General features: G+C 41.5%; 1 protein-coding gene across 2 annotated transcripts; it reads right to left on the reverse strand.

The window, feature by feature from the left end:
• Positions 1-227: 227 nt before the first annotated feature.
• On the reverse strand, positions 228-22,507 carry LOC132846188 (fizzy-related protein homolog). Of its 2 annotated transcripts, none has more exons than XM_060870806.1 (14): positions 22,393-22,507; positions 18,478-18,558; positions 17,206-17,334; positions 17,029-17,092; positions 15,189-15,316; positions 14,238-14,320; positions 9,694-9,877; positions 9,247-9,312; positions 7,168-7,270; positions 6,476-6,660; positions 5,674-5,907; positions 4,136-4,240; positions 3,161-3,253; positions 228-1,302 (listed from the first exon to the last, which is right to left on the reverse strand). In XM_060870806.1, the coding sequence occupies exons 2-14, from the start codon at positions 18,544-18,546 to the stop codon at positions 1,261-1,263; spliced, it is 1,485 nt and encodes a 494-aa protein (XP_060726789.1). In that variant the 5' UTR covers positions 18,547-18,558; positions 22,393-22,507; the 3' UTR covers positions 228-1,260. The 2 variants fall into 2 exon arrangements, with proteins under 2 accessions (XP_060726789.1, XP_060726781.1); XM_060870798.1 differs by having other exon boundaries at positions 15,189-15,319.
• Positions 22,508-24,021: the final 1,514 nt, after the last annotated feature.

Below are 24,021 nucleotides of genomic sequence, written 5' to 3' on the forward strand. Positions count from 1 at the left end.
CGCCTTTTTAACACAAGGATTAAAAATTGCTCATTTTCAACTGCAAACAATTTGCACTGCTAGCTGTTGCTATGGCAATAATGAAGAGGAGAAAAAAAAAACTTTAGAACCCCCGAAAACTAACACCATGAAGGCTTCAGACACTCGATGAGGATCAATGAGGAGCTTTTTGTTCGAAAAAGACTAAAGAAGATTTTGTACATCTCTATGCATGCTCCAACACAAACCATAGAACAATTAGGTTTATTCATATTCTTTGATGAGAAAATGTACATTTTTTACTTAATGTATATTTTAAAACATTCTGTAAGCTGTTACAAAATGATATAATAAATGGCAAATAAAAACAAGCACCAATTTTTGAACATATACACAAAGTATCAGCAATTCAACAAGTCACTGCAGTCACACAAATGAAATAAATAGCATTCATTCTCACTGATACAACACATCATTTACACCATGAGGTGAGTGAAGGAAAAAAACCTGATATACAAAAACCAGGGGAGGGTTGGGATAACAAATCAAATCTTGAAATAAAACAATGGACATTTTATAGATTTCTGAATTAAAATAGTGGTTTCATATGCATGTGGTCTAAGATACTTAACACTGTGTTCTTGGTTAAAATGTAAGCATAGAAAAGTGACTCTGCTTTAGGTAATGCTTAAAAAGTAGTTTAAACAGAATATCTGCTACTGCATACACTGATTAATGTTATTTTTTGTAGAATTAGTACGTAACATTGATTATACACCTAGAAAAAAAATGTGGTTTCTGTGATGTGTTTAAATTAATCCCTGGCCAAAGACAAATATATTAGCAACAAATGCTGCACTGTTCCAAGGCCTACTAACATCCTACTGTAGTTATTTCAACACTGCATTTTAAGGCTGATGGCCACAAATTTTGCAACTCAAATGGCACATTGTGAAAAAAAACAACAACAACAAAAAAAGTCAACATATTCTGCATCCAGTCAGAAAAAAAAAAAAAAACCCATACAGATAAAAAAAAAAAAAATAAAAAAAATAATTTTAGACAAACCAGCGGCTAAACATTCACACTGACATTTGGCAGTAATACATCCTTTTGTCACTTAAGTGTAATGTAAGAGAATGCAGTTCCCATATTTCTCTTCTTCACAAACCCACAGGAAAGAGACTGGGCCTTAAAGTGTCCATCATTCACACAGACTGTCCTGTTAATGATCAGTCTACAGTAGTCCTAAATGTAAGAACCTTCAAACGTGCACAGGAATTATCGGATCCTTGTAAACAAGTTCAACACTGATATTGATTCCTGGAGGGAAGAAAGAGAGAGAAAGAGAGAGAGAGAGAGAGAGAGAGAGAGAGAGAGAGAGAGAGAGAGAGAGAGAGAGAGAGAGAGACAGACAGACAGACAGACAGACAGAGAGAGAGAGAAAGAGACAGAGAGAGAGAGAGAGAGAGAGAGAGAGAGAACAACAAGCAAAAATCATTTTCCCATTGTCAGAATGCATTCATTAATATGATTTTCAAGTCACCCAAAACCCAAAATGAGGGGTTGTTATTATAATTATACCACAGCACTGCTGAATTCTCAAATCTGATTAGGCAGACGATGTTGCTTAATTTTCTATCAGAGCACAGCTTGGACAATTCCAGCTGTAAGGCAAGTCTCCACATGATTTGTAATGACTCACATGATCCAGATTATTTAAGTTGGTTTATTTAATATATCAAAAGGAGTCTTAGTGCTGTAACTAAGTTTTCTGAGACCGGAAAGTCTTTAGGGCAGTATCTCAGGAATGACTGTTTATAGCTGCTGTAAAGTAAGTAATAATAGGAACCAACTTGAGCACCGGGGGGTGGGGTGGGGTGGGGTGGGGTGGGGGGCACGATGGCTTAGTGGTTAGCACGTTCGCCTCACACCTACAGAGTTGGGGGTTCGATTCCCGTCTCCGCCTTGTGTGTGTGTGGAGTTTGCATGTTCTCCCCGTGCCTCGGGGGTTTCCTCCGGGTACTCCGGTTTCCTCCCCGGTCCAAAGACATGCATGGTAGGTTGATTGGCATCTCAGGAAAATTGTCCGTAGTGTGTGATTGCATGAGTGAATGAGAGTGTGTGTGTGCCCTGCGATGGGTTGGCACTCCGTCCAGGGTGTATCCTGCCTTGATGCCCGATGACGCCTGAGATAGGCACAGGCTCCCCGTGACCCGAGGTAGTTCGGATAAGCGGTAGAAAATGAATGAATGAATGAATGAATGAATGTGACATCAGGATGTTTTAATATTTTTCTATAACAGCACCCCCAGCTGTGTAACTAGATGTTACGCTGGCTGTGTGCTTTTTCTCTTTGATCTTGACATCCACCCACCCTCAAGAGAATACAGAACACTATTTGGATTTCGTTGCTTAATTTCATTTCTCTCTCTGTAATACAAGTAGTCAAGTCTTACTCATGTGTACCACATAGCACGGAGCAGTTGTTACGTCCTATTAGAAAGAAATTGCATTTTCACATTTCACTAATTCCCATCTTTTCCTAAATGCCCAGCTCAGCCGTTACACAACCCAGCAGAATTAAAATATCAGTGATCAACCTTCTGATGTAGCGCTGCATCAAATGGTTAAATGACAGCTTGAGTGCGTGCGAGTGAGCGCCTGAAACAGCGTGTGTCTGATGTCGGCGATTTGAATGTAACTCCGTGTCTAACCAGTGACATCTATTACACATACTGCGACGTGACAGAATGACTGAGCAATACAAAAAGACAAATAAAGCTCGTGACATTCTGCTGCATTATTCACTGTGTCCGTGTAACAAATGTGCAGAAATTCACATTCATTCAATAATTCATTCATCAATCTTCATCAGTAAACCCCTACACACATTCTTTTCCTACGCCTACTGTACATCTGAAACTATTTTGCTCACAAGCAGCAAATCAGGGGGTGATATGACAAAAAGTACGGTATGAATTTCGCATGGTGTTATTAATAATTTTAGGATTCCAGGATGGTAACGTCCTTCCGACACAACGCTATCATCACCCTGTCCTTTTGAATTCCCTACATGTCTCACTTGTCACTGCATTCAAAATATGTCCAGGACATTGTTCCCACCCCAGCTTTCTGTGTCCATACAACATACTTGAAAATCATCTATGCCTAATGATACCTTGGTAGATCTGGTTTTGCTGAAGACGTTCCAGAAGCGCAGAGTCTCGTCTCCTGCTCCTGTGACTATGGCCTCTCCATCTGGAGACATGGCCTGCAGGACGTCAGCACAATAGTAAAAGAGAGCATTCGAATATTCACAAACAAAAGTTTTGTATTACACATTCGCTGTATGTTCACACAGAAATGAATCAGACGCAATGTTTAACTACACTGTTTCATGTTTTAATAATAAAAAGTTCAAGCTCTTTTGCTGCATGCCGTGTCCAAGCATGGTGGATGTGGCATTATTATCATTATTAGGTAGCAGCTTTGGTAAGAGAAGCCACTGTCATTGCTTTATAAGAGTCAAAAATAAAGTTGTCACATATGAGTTGTGACACAGAAAGGTTGAAGGGCTTTGTGGTTTCTCTCTAAAATAATGATGCATTTTTTTTTAGTCTTTATTAACTGAGAGAAAGAGAAAGAGAGAGAGAGAGAAACAGGTGAGCAAATGATGTTTTAGTCTTTACTTTCAGACTCCTACTTTCAATGTGACCTTCTACAAACTAGTTCTTTTTAATCACCACTCAGACTCCATTTATCTGACTGCATAGGCAGATTAGTGCTTTTTATCTTCGTCGTTTTCGTAAAACGGAAAGAAAAAAAAACGTAACTAAACATTCGTCTGAACAACAGCAGGATAAAACAAACAGTTCGTAATGAGCTCAGCTTCAGTTTCAGACACATTATTAACCCTTTCTGGAAGTCAAACGCTTAAACACCTGTTAGCATAACTTGCTTAGTCACTGGTATTTTTGTATTTGGGTTCCTACAAAACATGGTAATAAGGATGACTACATGCCACACGCAGCTTTTACAGCTCGGTGGGAGCACGAAATTGTTGTTACACCAGTGATGGGAGAGTTTAACATCAGCAAAACAATGGAGTGAACACATAGTGAATAATTCAGACAAGTGTGCAGGTGTTCGTTACCAGGTAGAGTACTCTGTAAGAGTGGCCAGTGAGTTTGGCTACTTGTGTCAGAGAAGGGTACTTCCACACCAGGATCTGATTCTGAGAGTAGCCGTGTGTGCTGACCTGTGAACAAACACACACACAGTCAGCAAATACAGTCCTATTTTTATCTGTTGTGAAGCTGATTAGGCTAAACTGGTGCAACATGAATTTAGACTGCAAATATAGTGTTCAAATTTAACCCCAGAAAAATTACAACACTAATATTGTGTTGGGAATATAGTACCCTGACATGTGGATGCCAATCCCGCCATACATGATGCGTACTGTATGTTCAGCATATAAATAGAAGGGCAAAGTCTGGATACACTAGATTTATAAAAAGCACACAACATCTCTGTGCCATCACACAATTTGCACTGAGTGTACGCAAACCTACTGCTGTGTGAATTTCGATGACTCCACTGGCACTGACCAGAACAAAATCCTCCAAAGATTTTCCATGCAGTTCACCAGAGATTAAAATATACAGCTTGTGATTTGAGTAAAACATAAACAATACAGTTGGACTGCATCTTGTCTGAATTACAAGTCGCTTTGGGAAAAATAAATCTAAGAATAAGTCTGCCAAATGAATAAATAGAATACGAAATGTAATCACACGATCTCTCAAGCCTGCCTTTACATGGTAATGATAACTATGAGGTATGTGCACCTGGTACTGGCTGACTGATCATTATTCTTTTAACCATGCAAAAGAAATTACAACATCATTAATATATAATTTATTTATTACTTTAACGAATAATTTATTACGATGTCACACATACCAAATAATAAATGATGTCATGAAAAACAATGAATTATGAGATCACACATCAATGATAATGTATTATGACGTCACACATCAATGATAATGTATTATGATGTCACACATCAAGAATAATGAATTATGAAGTCACACATCACAATTCTGTACACCCAAGGTGAATTCGCCAGCATCAAATGATAACTTACAATCAACACCAGTTTTTGAAAGTAGGGCAGAATAAATAGACTAGAGATAAAAAAAAAAAAACTGACTTAATCCGTGATGCACAAGTGATCTGTGTTAGGTAGTTGTGAGATGGGGTTTAGACAAAGGGATCTTAGAACCCCCCGCCACACAGTGTGCTATTCCTGCCACCATCAACACACCTGGCCCTCCTCATTTAGTGCTTAGTAATTAGCTAATCGGTTGGATCAGGTGTTAAACAGTAGGAATAAATGCAAACTGTGCAGGGCAGGGGGTCCCTAGGACTGGAGTAAGAACCCAGTGTTAAGCCGCTTTTACTGTGTGATTACAGCAGTCTTTAAAATCAATAATCAGTGTGATCCAAGAGACTCCAGAAAATGACGTTGAATAACAAAAACATTTTTCAAAATGGGCTTTAGGTAATAAGAATAATTTTTTCTGTATATTAGCATGCGTCATTTACGTTTTGTAGCTGTCCCTTGAGGGTTGCGTAATCTTTTGCCTTCTAGTTACACTCACATGCCTGGAAGTGACTACGTACCAGTTCATTGGTGTGTTTAGACCAGGCCAGGTTGCAGACCTGTGAGCCTGTGTCAGTGCACTGCAGTGGCTGCCCGGTCAACGTGTTCCAGAAGCGAATGCAACGGTCAGCAGTGCCGCCCCCTGATGCCAGCAGCCCATGCTGATGAGGAGACCAGGAAATGGCTTTCACTGCTGCTGAATGCTCTGTGTACTGCTGCATGGGTAAGACACTCGAGTGATTCCAAACCAGCAGCTACAGAAAAAAAGGAATCAAATGTATTACCTTGTGACAAAGGCAAGTGGCACTCTGCTCTAACAGAGATGTCAAGTAGATGTGCATCCTGATCCAATAAAGTATATGGGACCACAAGCACTTCCTCTCTATGACCAACATCATCTAATCTCCCTAAAGCAGAAACTGCAAACAGACTTAGGAGAATTGGTCAGTGACAGGGTTCTGATGAGGGTTCTGCACATTCAGAAAACAATACTAGCAAATAATTCATTTAAATAAATAAATAGGTAAATGAGAGTAAGGCCAGTTTTCTTTTTATACACTAAAAACACTGTGGATTTTTTCTTATTTTTCTTCTTGAATAATGGGGGAGTTCAAACAAAATGTTCCATGTGTTAAGTTCTTTACCAAATCCAATCTATGTTCTTATATTTTGATCTCAAACTGAACTGTCTTTAGTGTATAGCAAAAAAAAGAAGACTATATGAATGTGCATATGCAAAATAGGCACTCCTGCAACCCTTAATACGTAGCCAGCTAGCTTGTTAATTGCTAGTAAAGCTGCTTGCCTTTTTCACTATTTTACCTTATTGTCATTGCCACCAGAGGCAAGGAGCTGGTGATCAGTGCTCCACTTAAGGCCACACACTTCCTGTCGGTGGCCCTGTAATCTGCGCTCGGACTGCAGCGGAGGAGCTCGAATATCACGTTGCAGGATCAGGCGGTCCCTACTGCCTGACGACAGCTGGTCTACATTCCATGTTAATGCACCTGGTAGCAGAAACACACACACACACACACACACACACACACACTTAAAAAAATGTACACATTTACATATCTTGTTTCCTATGCTCTCAGTATGTCAGAATACGTTCATGATATAGATACGAGGCTTATGATAAAATGTAATTTCACAGCCCATCTGTTCAGTTACATAGGCTTCTGTTTGCTGTTCTGTAGAACTCCATTAACACAAAAAAACCTGGAACATTGCCGAAGACTCAATTCCACCTTCATGTACAAGTATAGCTTGTTCATGCATGGCAAGAAAATCCAGTAAAGTTTGTTTGTAAAGTGTAGTGTATGCAGTGTAGTACATTTTATTTTAAATAGCTTTTCCAGATTTGACTCTTAATATGCTAAACCATATGCTTTGTTGCTTAATTCCATCATCGGCTCAGATGGACTAAGGATTTTAATACAAAATGCAAGGAAAGGGAAACAACAGCCAGGACACTGAACCAGCTGCGGTGTCCAAAGCAGCACAGTACTCACCAACTCTGGCTGTGTGGCCCTCTAATACAGACAGCTTCTTCCCTGCGGCTGCATCCCAAATCTGTACGAAGCCTTTATGAGTGCCCACTGCCACCAAGTTTCCCTAAAACAAAATACAATGTCAGATTAGACACACACATAGCCATTTCCAGCATTGTTTAAATGAAGCTCAGGTTTTTCCCCAATACTGATTTTGCACTGTGTAACTTTTTCTCAACAACTGTCCCTAGGTACGAACGAGTGTGTATGTATATACGCATGATACTCTATGACAGAGGTATTCAACTAAAATTTAAAGAGGTCCAGTAAGAGAAAATTTCTTGAAGCAAAAGTCCGGAAGATCATAATGTCTAACTAGTTAGTGAGATATATATTTAAGTAGCCTAGTAGTTGTATCAACATCTGCAAGCAATCAATACCTGACTGTCAAAGTCAGGTATGATTGTAGATATGTATAACGATCTCTCATTAAATAAATAAAAGTAAGACTAAATTTCAAAATAAGAGAAAATAAATAAAATGTGAAAATTGTGTATGTTTAAATAAAGTGTTTAACTTTCCCTTTTATATCTCAGTGACAGAACTGAGCTCTAGCTTGGCTTGGGTTAGGGTTAAACCTGGGCTTGAATGGAGTCAGGGCCGTTCTCATACACATGTGGAGGTGCTCATTAGTGAGCCTAGAACCATATTTAGTTTGGATTATGTTCATTGTAGAGAAAGCTGCCTCACAGTTGTATGTAGAGCCAAACATGGTCAGGATGTATAGGGCTACCTCCCTCAGACCTGGGAAAGCTGTAACAGGGACGCTGTCTTCAGATTTGAGTGGATATGTTTGTTCAAAACCTGTATGTTTTGTCTCATAATGGCATTTCACATTGTCACTTTTTAATAAGTGCCCCGGTTTCTGAACATATGAGACACACTGGTTTAGTGTGAAGTGGGAAGTGTGAACAGAAATCAGTCTGTCCATTCTGGAGTAAATGTTTTCGCTGTCCACTTTTCTTTTTTTGGAGAGTGTCATTTGTTCTTTATTCTTTCTTTCTCCGTCTCACTCGTCTGTTTCTCTCCCTTTCTCCGTCTCACTCGTCTGTTTCTCTCCCTTTCTCCGTCTCACTCGCCTGTTTCTCTCCCTTTCTCCGTCTCACTCGCCTGTTTCTCTCCCTTTCTCCGTCTCACTCGCCTGTTTCTCTCCCTTTCTCCGTCTCACTCGCCTGTTTCTCTCCCTTTCTCCGTCTCACTCGCCTGTTTCTCTCCCTTTCTCCGTCTCACTCGCCTGTTTCTCTCCCTTTCTCCGTCTCACTCGCCTGTTTCTCTCCCTTTCTCCGTCTCACTCGCCTGTTTCTCTCCCTTTCTCCGTCTCACTCGCGTGTTTCTCTCCCTTTCTCCGTCTCACTCGCCTGTTTCTCTCCCTTTCTCCGTCTCACTCGTCTGTTTCTCTCCCTTTCTCCATCTCACTCGCCTGTTTCTCTCCCTTTCTCCGTCTCACTCGCCTGTTTCTCTCCCTTTCTCCGTCTCACTCGCCTGTTTCTCTCCCTTTCTCCGTCTCACTCGCCTGTTTCTCTCCCTTTCTCCATCTCACTCATCTGTTTCTCTCCCTTTCTCCGTCTCACTCGTCTGTTTCTCTCCCTTTGTATTCTACATGTATCGCTATCTTTCTTTCATGTGTAACTTTACTCTAATTCTCTCTCATCTGTCTTGCGCCGTTGAGTCGCAGTGTTTACTTCAGGAATGCACAGACTTGATTGGCTAAGTGGTATCACGTGGGATGACTTAACTCGCATGCAATTGGTCTGTGCGTTTCCACTACCACTATTGTAAAGATTGCAAAAGCTGCACCGGTTAAAATAGAAGCGCTTTGTCAAGTTTTAAATCTTAACCTTTTGTTTTGGCTCTAGGTCCGGGTCCGTACTAGACAGCTTCTGGGTCTGGACCCGGACCGCGGTCCGCTTGTTAGTGACCTATGCTCTATGATGTAATGGCATCCTATCCAGTGTGAATTACTGTAGGTCCGCTTTGACCCTGAAGGTAAAGGAGTAAACATTAAAAAAAACTTTAAAAAAAAAAAAAAAGCATGCTTACTCTCTCTGACCAACCCACTGACGTGACAGAGTCGCCTTCTACTGACAGATCGCACAGACGCGTCACCTGCACAAGGGTGAGAAAAATAAAAATATTATTTGTACACACACACACACACACACACACACACACACACACACACACAAAACAGCAAGGTAAAATATCCTGAATATAGTGTTAATGATTGGGTAACATTTATATGAATTACAATAAACCACATATGAGATCATTAGACACTTTTTACTATTTTTGTAAATGTTCTTGTGTTAATAGAATATGAAAATTTAAAGCTTAAAATAATAAAATGTGAATAGAAATAGGCTTAATAGTCTTTTGTTTTGGCTTATTGTAATCATAATAATTAAAAAAACTGCATGATGAATTTGACTAAATTCAAGATATTATTACCTGCTAAAACACACACACATAATACACACACACACACACCTGGCTGGTGCAGGCACTCCACAGGTACACGCAGGTGCCGAGACCGACGCTGAGCACGTTTAAAGAAGACCAGTCCACCAGGTTGAGATAAAAATCGTCCTGCAGCTCAGGAGCGTCCAACACCTTAAAGGGAATTTTGGAAATCTTGCGCATGGGTTTTCGTGGTGACCGTAACAGCTTCTGACTTTAAGGTTTATGGGAGACACAAGAAAACACACAGTGTCACATAACAACAGCAGCAAAGCAAAAAGCTCCGTCACAGAGAAGCCCAGATGACCCAATTTAGTTTCCCCAAAACTAATGCATTCTGACTGAGCACACAAAATTAATTAATTCACACACACAGCACCACTGGTTCTCTGTAATAAGGACCCATTTTATTCCAGAGCAGACCACGTTCTTAGAATTCTGTCATCTGTTTCATGTGAACATCTGTTCTCAAGCTGTCTCCACACTGCAAGTGCAATGCGGGTTAATCATAATCATAATCAGATGATTCGTAATGTTTTTTAAATAATAGGTGTTTTTTCATGTCCTAATTGTTATTTAGATTTTTTTTTTTTTTTTTTTACATGTTTACTTTTTGAGCCGTTAATTTTATGTGGGTATTGCGATTACATTAATAATGTAATGTGGATGATCTTATTGGCAAGGGGCAAACGATACAATGAGGAAAACTTTCATCCAAGTTGGCTCTTTTCAAAACTTTATTACAGAGATATCGCATGTAGAATAAAAGAGAGAGAGGCTGTTTTTTCTAGCCAGGCAAAAGAGATCACGTTCAATATTTTACAACCACATGTGTTACCATAAGTTCAAAATACATAGCAAAGAAACAGCATAGCTTCAGCTTTTATTTATTAGATCAGGGCACGTATTCATGAAACGTCTTAGTCAAAAGAGTTGTGTAGAAATTCTATGAACATTCGTAGAAATGTGAGCGTTTCCCCTTAGTATTAAAAGAGAAGATAATAGTTATTCATGAAGCATCTTAACCCTTAAAAGAGCTTGAAAGCCAATGTTGACAATTGAAAACACCAAAACAAACACGCCCCTAAACCAAATGGGTCCCACCCCTGTATTGATAGCTCTGCCCACACATACATACGTAACCCAGGAAACTAATGGAAAGAAATGTGTCATTATCAAAGCTAAAGGGAAGAACAATACGATTGCAGATAAACAAACAAGCAAAAAGGACACACAAGCATAATCATGCAAAGGACGGCATATATTAGTTCTGTGAAACAAAGCAAAACCAACGTTACTCACCTATCGAGAAGGAAAAAAGCAACCTCGGCTTTGTGGTTGTTTCATTTGACCTCCGGCCGTATGTCTTGTACACTCGGGTAAAGACAGGGGCGGAGCTGTCAACTGATCACCACCTGTTGGTGAGTTGGATCCGATGGTGGGGGAGGAAGTTGGACAGACTTGGCAGACCCAAACGTACTGTGAGGGTCTGCTGGGAACGTTTAGCAGAGTCTCCGGTCAGAGAGATCTTCAACTCCCACCTCCGGCAGAGCTTCAACCAGATCCCGAGGGAGGTTGGAGTCATTGAGTCCGAGTGGACCATGTTCTCCACTTCCATTGTCGACGCGGCCGCTCGAAGCTGTGGCCGTAAAGTCTCCGGTGCCTGTCGTGGCGGCAATCCCCGAACCCGGTGGTGGACCCCGGAAGTAAGGGATGCCGTCAAGCTGAAGAAGGAGTCCTATCAAGCCTGGTTGGCTCGGGGGACTCCGGAGGCAGCTGATAGGTACCGGAGGGCCAAGCGAGCTTCAGCCCGGGTGGTTGCGGAGGCAAAAACCCGGGTCTGGGAGGAGTTCAGAGAGGCCATGGAGAAGAACTACCGGTTGGCCTCGAAGAAATTCTGGCAAACCATCCGGCGCCTCAGGAGGGGAAGGCAGTGCCCTGCACAGACTGTTTACAGTGGGAGTTGGAATCTGCTGACTTTGACTGGGGACATCCTTGGACGGTGGAAGGAATACTTCGAGGATCTCCTCAACCCCAACGACATGTCTTCCACTGAGGAAGCAGAGGCCGAGGGCTCAGTTGTGGACTCGTCGATCCCCCAAGCTGAGGTCACTGAGGGAGTTGAGAAGCTCCTCGGCACCGGGGGTGGATGAGATCCGCCCTGAGTACCTCAAGCCTCTGGATGTTGTGGGGCTGTCTTGGTTGACACGCCTCTGCAATATCGCGTGCCGGCTAGGGACAGTGCCTCTGGACTGGCAGACAGGGGTGGTGGTCCCTCTGTTTAAGAAGGGGGTCCGGAGGGTGTGTTCCAACTGCAGAGGGATCACACTCCTCAGCCTCCCCAGAAAAGTCTATGTCAGGGTACTGGAGAGGAGAATTCGGCAGATAGTCGAACCTCGGATTCTGGAGTAACAATACGGTTATCGTCCAGGTCGTGGAACACTGGACCATCTCTATACCCTCGCCAGGTTGCTGCAGGGTTCATGGGAGTTTGCCCAACCAGTCCACATGTGCTTTGTGGATCTGGAGAAGGCATTCGACTGTGTCCCTCGTGGCGACCTGTGCTAAGGGCTGTCCGGTCCCTATATGACCGGAGCAGGAGTTTGGTTCACTTTGCCGGCAGTAAGTCAGACTTGTTCCCGGTGCATGTTGGACTCCGGCAGGGCTTCCCTTTGTCACCTGTCCTGTTCATTATTTATATGGACAGGATTTCTAAGCGCAGTCGGGGGCCGGAGGGAGTCCGGTTTGGGGACCACAGGATTTCGTCTCTGCTTTTTGCAGATGATGTTGTCCTGTTGGCTTCATCAAATCAGGACCTTCAGCATGCACTGGGACGGTTTGCAGCTGAGTGTGAAGCGGCAGGGATGAGAATCATCACCTCCAAGTCCGAGGCCATGGTTCTCAGCCGGAAAAAGGTGGCCTGCCCCCTTCAGGTTGGTGGAGAGCTCCTGCCTCAAGTGGAGGAGTTTAAGTATCTTGGGGTCTTGTTCACGAGTGATGGAAGGACGGATCGGGAGATCGACAGGCAGATCAGTGCATCCTTTGCAGTGATGCGGTCAATATACCGGTCTGTTATGGTGAAGAAAGAGCTGAGTTGCAAGGCGAAGCTCTCTATTTACCAGTCAACCTACGTTCTTACCCTCACCTATGGATGAGAAAGGACAAGAAAGGACAAGATCCGAAATGGACAAGATCCCGGATACAGGCGGCCGAAATGAGTTTCCTCTGTAGGGTGGCTGGGCGCTCCCTTAGAAATAGGGTGAGGAGCTCGGTCACTCACGAGGAGCTCAGAGTAGATCCGCATGCTCCTCCACATCGAGAGGAGTCAGCTGAGGTGGCTCGGGCATCTGTTTCGGATGCCTCCTGGACGCCTCCGTGGGGAGGTGTTCCGGGCATGTCCAACCGGGAGGAGGCCCCGGGGAAGACCTAGGACACGCTGGAGGGACTATGTCTCTCGGCTGGCCTGGGAACACCTCAGTATTTCCCCGGAAGAGCTGGAGGAAGTGTCTGGGGAGAGGGAAGTCTGGGCATCCCTGCTTAGACTGCTGTCCCCGCGATCCGGTTCCGGATAAGCGGTAGAAAATGGAATGGAATGGAAATTCCCAAGTCAATAACTCCTGAGCTAAAACGCTGTTACTACACAAATAACACCTCTTTTTCTATTGTAGTAATGCAGATGGGCTGCTACAACCCAATTTTCCTCAAAATCTGCTTTCCTCAGCGGTGGACAAAATACATGTGCGGACGACTGAGAGACAGATTCCAAGGGACCGTCTGCAAAATGCAAAACCCGAGTCTTTTTGTCTCATTTTTATGATTTTTTTAATATGAAAATTTACTCGAATCTGTGAATATGCGGCCAACTTTACTCAAGTCCCTCGTCGTCCCATTGCAGACCTTCCCGCTCCTTCAGTTCTCTCCAGCTCTGGAAAGCTGATCCTATATTAACACGGTCATACTTCTTGCCTTATCGTAAGCCCTTCTTCGCTTTCTTTCTTTGTTTTTATCCGCCATGTCAATGTTTCAATGGTTCGCTTTCTGCTAATGTCAGACATGCGCACTGAACATACTCTCCACCCATATTGACAAGACACGCTCCTTTCTGCTCTTTGGCTACACGTTTGTTTTGTTTGGTGGCCCGACTCAAACAACGTACACCCCACCTTTAAGTGTTAGGAGTAGTGAGGAGTTTCTTTAGCAAAGGAGACAATGGCCGAAAGGTGAAGAGGGAGAAGAAATGTGAAGAAAAGGAGTTAATAAAGTGCTACAGATTAGATTGTATAGGGATTCTTTTTGTGACCGATCATATTAGAGATAAAATCACAATAATTTGTGTCTGAGATGTTTACATTACATGTATAACATTAGTAACATACAGATGTTATTGCATCTTTAATATGATCAGTCCTAAACGTAAAGGTTCACTAAAGTCTCTTTTAGTTCACTAAAATCTCCACCTTTTCTGCACAAACCCTGCTTTACTTCCTGCAGTTGGCTCCATGTGTATAGTTCACATTTGGCTGAAATAATCCTTTTTACAAAATGTTATGAAGTGATGATCTAAGACTTTATACCTGTTACTGCTGACAGGCGATAGTGAGTAAGGAGAGACGCTGTTGCCGTCGTCAGGGAGCAAGCGCTTGGCACTTAGAGAATACTATAACATAAAATATAACAGAGAAAAGGTGAAACCGAGCTGTTATTTGCGTGTCTGTGAAGCCTTCATCATAAACAATTATAAATTAGAACATTTGCAGACAAGAATTGTGAACATTTCCCTGCATTAAGTAACGAATGAAATACAAGTACCATTTGAAATATCATTTTATCATACCTACACTCTAACAGTACACACTCTCAAGGCCATTCTACATTCTACAACACCTCCTCATGTCCCTCGAGCTCAAGGTGGATAAATTGCAAGCACTTGTGCTCTGTGTGTGTGTTTTGTTTATGTAAATGCAAGCATATGCTACGCTTGACTTAACACGGCACACAGCATTTCTCACCTCTGCACAACTGAGCTATGAGGTGAGGAAAAACATGGATGCCTCATGAACTAGCACCAAGCAAGCTAGCTACTGTTAGTGATACGAGTTATAACCAACACTGTATTCACCTTCGTATGTATGATTAGTTTCATCTAACTGATGAACTTGACTATATGTTAATTCGTCTAAATGAGGAATGTTATTTACTATTTAAAGCACAGTGCTGGTGAATTATTGACCAGCTATAATGTAAATGATAACAGGAACAAGGACGTAAGTAACTATGAATGAAGGGAAAAGTATGACATTAGCTTTTAAAGCATCTGACAAACAGCTGTGGTAGAAGAGGAATAAAACACTTCAGAAGGAGCTGAAAAATAAACAACCAGCCCAGAGCATGGCCAATCATGGTTTCTGCTCTATTCGACATCGTGTGAGCAGCCACACTGCTCTGCTGTCTGAGGAGCCTGCGATCAGAGACTCTCAGCTTGAATACTGAACGCAGCAGTAGACAATGTCCTCTTTGTCACTTACACTAAACAGACTTGTCTTCTCAGGTGTCGAGGGCTGCAGTCGCCTGTCCTCCGTCTGAGGGTCCTGCACCTTCTCGATGCCCGCTCCCAGCAGTTCATTCTTCAGCAGCGCACAGTACGCCAGGCCATCTGCTACCAGAGAGAGAGGACATGGAAAATCCTAGCCTATGCTGAGTTCACTCTAGCCGTTCAACTTTATATGTTTTATACAATGATTGCTTTGCAGCTTGATTTCTCCCCCATAAAAGGAATCATGTTTGTTAGCGTTTATTCAGCTAGCTATGTATGACATTTATGTGTACTGTAATGAAAGCAATTCAGTTCAGTGGCAGCTTATTCTTTATGCCATGCTCCGCTCAATATGTAATTATATACCCTGTTAATAAACAACCTCAGTTTACTGCTATCTAGTGAATACCTTGTGTTGTTGCACCCTTAGGTAGCTAACTACTCATGTTCAGCTAACATACTTCAAAATTTCACAAGATCACAATCAGCTCCCTAGTTCCGCAGTCATGAAATTCTTCCTGCCTGCTTCCTCGTACAATAGCTCATTGTTAGTCATCATTTTCCTGTCTTTTTATTACTCAAATACTTAAATATCACCTAGTTAAAGCCAAGGTGTGCAATCTGCTACTAAAAAATCTAAGCTAGCTTGTTAGCCAGTATAATTCTAAGGCAACCCTGTTGTCATGGTTACAATGTGTGCATCCCAAAAAAGCCTTGGAGGCAGCATAATTTTTTTTATTTTTTATTTTTTATGTAAAACCGAACAAAGCTGTAAAGTCTATCGGAATCAACTAAATACTGTATCTTTGCAAGGTCACTAAAGCTTTACAGTTATTTCAAACTGAAAAGGAAAGATGAAAGAAAATGCGAGCAACACAGAAAAAAATCAAAAGGACAGTGTGGAAAGCAGAAGGAATCCAAATGACAGACAGAAGCAGGGAACCGAGGAAGGAGAGACAGTTCAACAAACAGAAGGACAGGAAGGGGTGAACGAGTGCATGGGAGACAAACTAGATTCCAGTTGCCATAGTAACCAGGCTGCCATAAGGGAGGCCTTGTCTGAATGTTTTGAGATGAGAACATGTTCGGATTAAGTAGGCTATTCTGTGCTGTTATACAGCCACGTGAACACACGCACACACACGCACGCACACACACACACACACGCACACACACGCACACGCACGCACGCACGCACACGCACGCACACACGCACGCACACACACGCACGCACACACACGCACGCACACGCACGCACACGCACGCACAAGCATACACAAGCATACACAAGCATACACAAGCATACACACACACACACACACACACACACAGCCCTGGACTATGCAATAGCTTAGTACTAGTCTGTTTATATTCTGCAGCATGTAGTAGCTGTTATACAGCCACGTGAACACACACACACGCACACACACGCACGCACACGCACGCACACGCACGCACACGCACGCACACGCACGCACGCGCACGCACGCACACACACGCACGCACACGCACGCACACGCACGCACACTCACGCACACTCACGCACACTCACGCACACTCACGCACACGCACGCACACGCACGCACACGCATACACAAGCATACACAAGCATACACACACACACACACAGCCCTGGACTATGCAATAGCTTAGTACTAGTCTGTTTATATTCTGCAGCATGTAGTAGAGGCAAGCCTCGAATACTGTGCAGAATTATCGCCAAACACATGCACACACAAACGCACGCACATACACATGCACACACACACGCACGTCCGCACGCGCACACACACACAAAACGGTAAAAATAACGCTCAGCCCTCCAGCCTTACCTTTACTGCTGTCTGACGTGCCGTCTTTTGTCTTACGGTTTTGATTGTGAGACTTCTCGTTCTCCTTAGGAGGCAAGCAATTAGTGCACTAATTAGCAATTAGGAGTTCTTGGCAGAATCAGAGAAACTTGAGAAACTGTAAACAGAGACGACGGTCTGGAGGTTCGGGAGCCGTACGTTTATGCGGTGGAAGTTGACGCTCCAGTTGGCGCCAGCGCGGGACGGGATGAAGCGATCTCCGTGTTTACTCGGTGAAGATAGAGGAGAATTAGCGGGGGTCAGTGCACACATCACCTCTGTGGCTTTCTGCAGGAAAACAGGAGAAAGCGACTGGTTTCTCAAATTTCACTACAAAATACAAACCGGTCACGTTGAATAAGATGTAAAATCAGGACAAAGATTAATATGAAGGACAATAATCACACTTTCAAAAACCTATTACTGGATGCTTATGTGTATAGTTGTGCGTTATTCTTTAATCACAGCGATTTATACACAATTAAATGGTTTATTTAATTAATGAATGACATGCTGCATACTTTATGGTTTATAGTTATATTTAATGTTCTAGACTGTTCTAGAACAAATTAGTAACTGGTATAACTACTTTATATCGGTCATTCACCCATTAGCATCTCTTTTTCTCAATTATTCTCTCAATAAAACCATAAACTTTGCACCAAAAGCTCCGTCATTAAATCTTAAAATGTCTTCTAACCCCCCAAAAAAGTCGGTGTATTAATACACAGAGCTTTTACTGTAGAAGTAATAACCTATAAGAACAAGCACATGTTACAGCCGGAACTACTTTCAGAACCGTGGTGTTACTGGAAAATGATCCGCTCTTCCTGACCAATCTGATTCCGGGATTATTTCTCTCATAACTAACGATTGCTCATAATCGTATTTTATTATTTAATGAATTATGCATTTAAAAAAAATAAAATAAAATATTGCATTTAACCTGCTTATAAATACATATACATGCTCATACATTTTATGAACGTGTGAATATCCACAGCTTTAAATATATCTAGCGTTCAAACAAATTATGTTTTTCATTTAAACATCAATTGTTTTGCCTAAAATTGTTATTGTGGGCAAGTCGATGTAGTATAATAGGAATAAAACATGATGTGCTATCATAAATAAGACCTTGAAAGCTTTTTCATTCTTCATACTGTGCCTGTTAATCGATTATATCTATTTTAAATAAAACCCGAATGTAACTATTTCAAGTGAGAAAAGCCTTTAGTTCCTTAGCCAAGCCTAAGCCACTATAATGTTCTTACTTAGTGTAAGTGGGAGAGAAAAGTTAACCAACAAAAAACAATTGTAAACAGGTCCAAACTAAAAACAGTACCAGCATCTACATCATCTGCATGACTGGTTCAAATCAAGGATTGAGCAATTAAAACAATCAAAATGTAGAGATTTATGCAGACTCACGATGGGTCTGGCGTTGGCATTCTGGATATTGATTTGTCGCAGCAGCCGCCGCTCGTAGTCCTGGTCCATCGCTGCACAGCACTAGAACAGAAACAAACGCATTAAATCACAGAGGATCACTGAGGGACAAGTAAAAAAAAAACAACATAATGTCACTTTAGTAGAACTGTACCGGAGGCCTTAATAATAAAAATATTCCCTCATTTAGAGTTATGATGATGATGATGTTGATGGGCCACTCAGCATAGTAGTGCACTTAAATATAAACAAATCTTGTGTAGAAATGACAAGAGAATCAAATGAGACAATAATTCTCTATCAGGACTTTGTACAATAATAGAAACCTAGTAACTGTACTTTCAATTGTAATTAATGCAGGTGTAGATTCGGCGAAGAAGAATGTCAGCATTATTGTCACATTTGATTCTCTTGTCATTTCTAGACTGGATTACTGAAACACACTGCTGGCAGGTCTACCTATGAGCGCAATCCGTCCTCAAATGATCTAAAATGCAGCTGCCCGGCTTGTTTTCAACCTGCCAAAGTTCTCGCATACCACCCCGCTGCGGCGATCCCTCCACTGGCTTCCAGATTCAAAACACTGATGCTGGCCTACAAAGCCAAAAACGGACCAGCTCCCTCTTACCTCAAAGCCCTCATCACTCCGCGCACTGCACCCCGCACCCTCCGATCTACCAGCACTGCTCGACTGGTTCCACCATCTCTCAGGGTAAGAGGCAAGTATACTACAAGACTCTTCTCTGTTCTGGCACCAAGTTGGTGGAACAAACTTCCCCTAGAGGTCCGGACAGCTGAGTCACTGGCTATTTTCAAGCGGCGGTTGAAGACCTACTTATTCAGGAAACACTTCAACTAGCACTTCTTTTCTTGTCTTTTGCATTTAATAAAAAATAAATAAATAAATAAAAACCACACACACACACAACCTTTTACACTATTTCATTGTAACATTGAACAAATGTTTTAAACTCATGGTATCTTAAGTATGTAACCTAGTGAACCAGCATTAATGAATTCAATGTTAGAGTTTTAAGCACATATGTACGTCGCTCTGGGGGCGTCTGCCAAATGCTGTAAGTGTAAACACACACACAAAACCTTCTGAGCAAAAAGAATTTATTTTGGAATTAATTTATATTTACAGTGCTTTATTTACTGTAACTACACAAAAAAGAATGGATGCTGATTTCATATTTTTAAAAAAATTCACATTGGAGTATTTTTTTAGGGACAGTCTTTAAATGTGTTTAAATGAAATACGAATCCGAACATTTTCAGATAACAATTGCATAGTTGAGAAAAAGAAAAGTAATATGAGAACTGAATCTATAACAAATGTTTGTTTTGTCAGCTGTACGACTTAAAAATAAAAATAAACACAGCATAAAACTGAACATGCCTTGTAGATTAACCTTTCCCCAGTGCATTTACACTGCAACAAATGACCAGTCTATGGACACAAATCACACATAAAGGATTGGGGAAGCAGGAAAAAGTGTAGAATGTAGACAATGTAGGCAACACTGGTTCTTGTCATCCCATCATCACATACTCACATAAGTGAGAGGGGAAAAAAGAATAACACAGATCAGGTATCAGGGACTTTTTTATGAGTACAGAAGCTGTTCCTGCTAACATCCTCACATTTTAGTGTGAAAATTGATTGACTTTATCTGGCCTTTTCAGATTATTTCTAGTCACCCTGTATTAGAAGATCCCAATTAATTCCAGCTGGATTTTGTAGCATACTGCGCTATATCGTATAATGCGTATAAAGAAAATGATTACGTTTTGCTTATGCAATCAGACAATGGAGTCACAAAAGGTGAGTTTTATATAACACAATTTTTCTGACCATTAGCTACGTTTATGTTTAATCACCGCCACTACAGAAGGTGCAGCTGTAGTAGAGATTTCTGACACTGCCAAAACATTGCCATTATTATATTCTTCTTCTTCTTCTTTCGGCTTTTCCCTTCAGGGGTCGCCACAGCGAATCATCTCTCTCCACCTATCCCTATCTTCTGCATCCTCAACACTTGCACCCACTAGCTTCAAATCCTCATTAATTACATCCATATACCTCCTCTTTGGCCTTCCTCTTTGCCTCCTGCCTGGCAGCTCCATGTCCAACATTCTCCTACCAATATTATATATTACATATAAATGTAGATTTCAACCACCAAAAGCAAAATCAGGCCAATTTTCCTTCATTCAGTGTAAACCCATATTAGGCTGTATTCGTGTTAATCCGTATAAAATTGAAGACACATTCTTTATATTTTGGCCTTTGGTCCATACTAACAGTTGTTTTATTCCAGTGTAAACCGAGCATTTTACAGTTGATATCAGAAAGCGAAACGGTATTTTGATTCCTCTGTATGTCTGCACATATGGTGGCACTGACAATAAAGACCCTTCAACCTATTGGAAAAGGCCTTCATAGGCAGATAATTTTGAGAAAGCAATGTAGTATGGGGTGAGATATTCAAAAACAATATATTTTGTTACTGAAATACTCATTTTTTTTCTGTCAAAACTCCAGTGTAGATGAAGAGCATTTTTAAATGGATGTGGTATCTCAGTGGTTAAGGTGTCGAACGAAAGGTCACGAGTTCAAATCCCAAGTCCAACAAGCTGCCACTGCCAAGGCCCTTAATAACCCTCAATTACTCATTCGTTCATTCATTCATCTTCTACCGTTTATCCGAACTACCTCGGGTCACGGGGAGCCTGTGCCTATCTCAAGCGTCATTGGGCATCAAGGCAGTATACACCCTGGACGGAGTGCCAACCCATCGCAGGGCGCACAGACACTCTCATTCACTCACGCCATCACACACTACAGACAATTTTCCAGAGATGCCAATCAACCTACCATGCATGTCTTTGGACCGGGGAGGAAACCGGAGTACCCGCAGGAAACCACCGAGGCACGGGGAGAACATGCAAACTCCACACACACAAGGTGGAGGCGGGAATCGAACCCCGACCCTCGAGTTGTGAGGCGAACGTGCTAACCACTAAGCCACCGTGCCTCCACTCAAATACTCAGTTATATAAATTGAAATAAAATGTAAGCCACTCTGCTAAATGCCAGAAATGTAAAACAAAAACACAGTCATTAGCTCTATCAGGATTAATATGGACATAAAGTAGACTTTAAAATGCAACGTGAACGCAGTGTTATGGGAAAAGGGGGTGTGGTCAAGCACGTATGTGGGCGGGGCTAATATTATGAACTGCGCTTAACTTTAAGAAGGTTTTTGAAAGCAAAGAGTCTAGGAGCATAAAAACACATTTACAAGTGTTTTTTTTTTTTTTTGGAAATACAATAAATAGAACATATATTAAACATTAATATAATTAATGTTCTGCTCACACCCACCTCCCTTAACCTCAGTGTATAAAAATGTTTATAGGTTTTAAGATTTCTTCGTGCAACGTTTGGTTACAAACAAGATATAAATACATACATGCCCACACACACAAACACACAAACACGCAAACACACAAACACACAAACAAACACGCAAACACACAAACACACACACACACACACACACACACACACAGCTGTTAGTCGACAGCTGTTAGCTTAGCTTAGCTTCGGTGCAGAAGACGCGAAAAGTTCATGACATCAAAATGAATAAACAGAGCATTCATTTATTTAGCTAAAATTAGATGCCGAGGGATAAGAAGATAGCCAATGTAGCAGTAACGTCGCTGTAGTGTAGCAGAATTAGCACGCAGACTAGCTAGGGAAGCTAACCTTGTTAGCACAACACCAACATCACACAGTTAAAAGTGAGCCAAATCGGTCACGAAACAAATGTCTACACTCGGAAAAAGCCAACTGGAGATCGTGTGTAATCGAAACTTGACATAACTTACCAGTCTCTGTGAGTAAATTCCCAAAATGACTCCGTCGTTTATGTTTTCAGCTGAAGACAAAACTGAAGAAACTGTTGTTCTACGGAGCGCAAAGGATTGTGGGGAATATACAGCCCAGACGTCAGCGTTTTGAATCAAATGACGTTTCCTCGGTTACAGCGATAACACGTGTGTACTTACACTTAGTGATAACACTTAGTACTTTAGTATTTATTTTAAAGTATAATAAGAAACAAAATGTAATAATAATAATAATAATAATAATAATAGTAGTAATAATAGTAATAATAATAGTAGTACTAATAATAATAATATATAATATATTAATATAATAATAACTAGAGAGTGCAAGGAAAAAACTTAAAAAATGTCAGTGCCACAAAAATCCAAAGCAACATTCATTCATTCATTCATCTTCTACCGCTTATCCGAACTACCTCGGGTCACGGGGAGCCTGTGCCTATCTCAGGCATCATCGGGCATCAAGGCAGGATACACCCTGGACGGAGTGCCAACCCATCGCAGGGCACACACACACACTCTCATTCACTCACGCAATCACACACTACGGACAATTTTCCAGAGATGCCAATCAACCTACCATGCATGTCTTTGGACCGGGGGAGGAAACCGGAGTACCCGGCGGAAACCCCCGAGGCACGGGAAGAACATGCAAACTCTACACACACAAGGCGGAGGCGAGAATCGAACCCCCAACCCTGGAGGTGTGAGGCCAACGTGCTAACCACTAAGCCACCGTGCCCCCCCCTTCAAAAGCAACATATATTTGAAAAATATTGAATCATCAGTCATCATCTAATTAAGATTGGGGAAAAAAGGCTTATACATACAGGTGCATCTCAATAAATTGGAATGCCGTGGAAAAGTTCATTTATTTCAGTAATGTAACTATCAATAATGATAGTTATTATCAATAATGATAGTAAATATCAACTCGTGTATTATATAAACAGACTGAAGTAGTTTAAGTCAAGTCAAGTTAAGTCAAGTAGCTTTTATTGTCATTTCACCCATATATAGCTGTTGCAGTACACAGTGAATTGAGACAGCGTTTCTCCAGGATCAAGGTGCTACATAAAACAAAGACAGGGCTAAGGACTTAGTAAGTTAGTCCTAGCCACATAAAGTGCAACTGTGCAACCTGGTGCAAACAGTGCAGGACAAGACAGTGCAGGACAATACAAACAAGACAGACAAGACAGTGCAGGACAAAAAACAGTGCAGACAAAAGGTTAAAAGACAATACACAAAATACAAAAAAGACAATACGCAAAAGACAGTAAACAAAAAACATCGCTGACCGACCACTGTAAATACTGTATGTAAATACTATAAGTTCAGACAATATTGCGTGCAGTAATATTAGAATGAACACAGTTTCTTAGCAGCAGGTCCCTGCAAAAAGAGCAACAACTGAAATATTGTACAGTATGAGCAAAATGACTGAAATGTTAGACAGTGTGTGCAAAGAGCAAAGAAATAAAAAAGTGTGCAAAACAGCATGTAAACAGTTTGTAAACAGTAAGCATGTAAACAGTTTGATGAATGTAAGCAGCATGTAAACAAGCTGATAAATATATATTAGAAGTGTGTGTATGTGGTGTAGGT

This window comes from Tachysurus vachellii, chromosome 1, assembly GCF_030014155.1.
Source record: "Tachysurus vachellii isolate PV-2020 chromosome 1, HZAU_Pvac_v1, whole genome shotgun sequence".
Taxonomy (NCBI): Eukaryota; Metazoa; Chordata; class Actinopteri; order Siluriformes; family Bagridae; genus Tachysurus; species Tachysurus vachellii.

Bases quoted from the DNA above. Each gene is read 5' to 3' on its own strand.
- LOC132846188 (XM_060870798.1), bottom strand. From the start codon at position 18,546: ATGGACCAGGACTACGAGCGGCGGCTGCTGCGACAAATCAATATCCAG. The intron at 7,271-9,246 runs GTAAGCATGCTT...ATTTTGTTTTAG, and splicing joins CAGTGGGTTGGTCAGAGAGA to GGAAACTTGGTGGCAGTGGG. The intron at 1,303-3,160 runs GTATCATTAGGC...TCTTCCCTCCAG, and splicing joins GCAAAACCAGATCTACCAAG to GAATCAATATCAGTGTTGAA.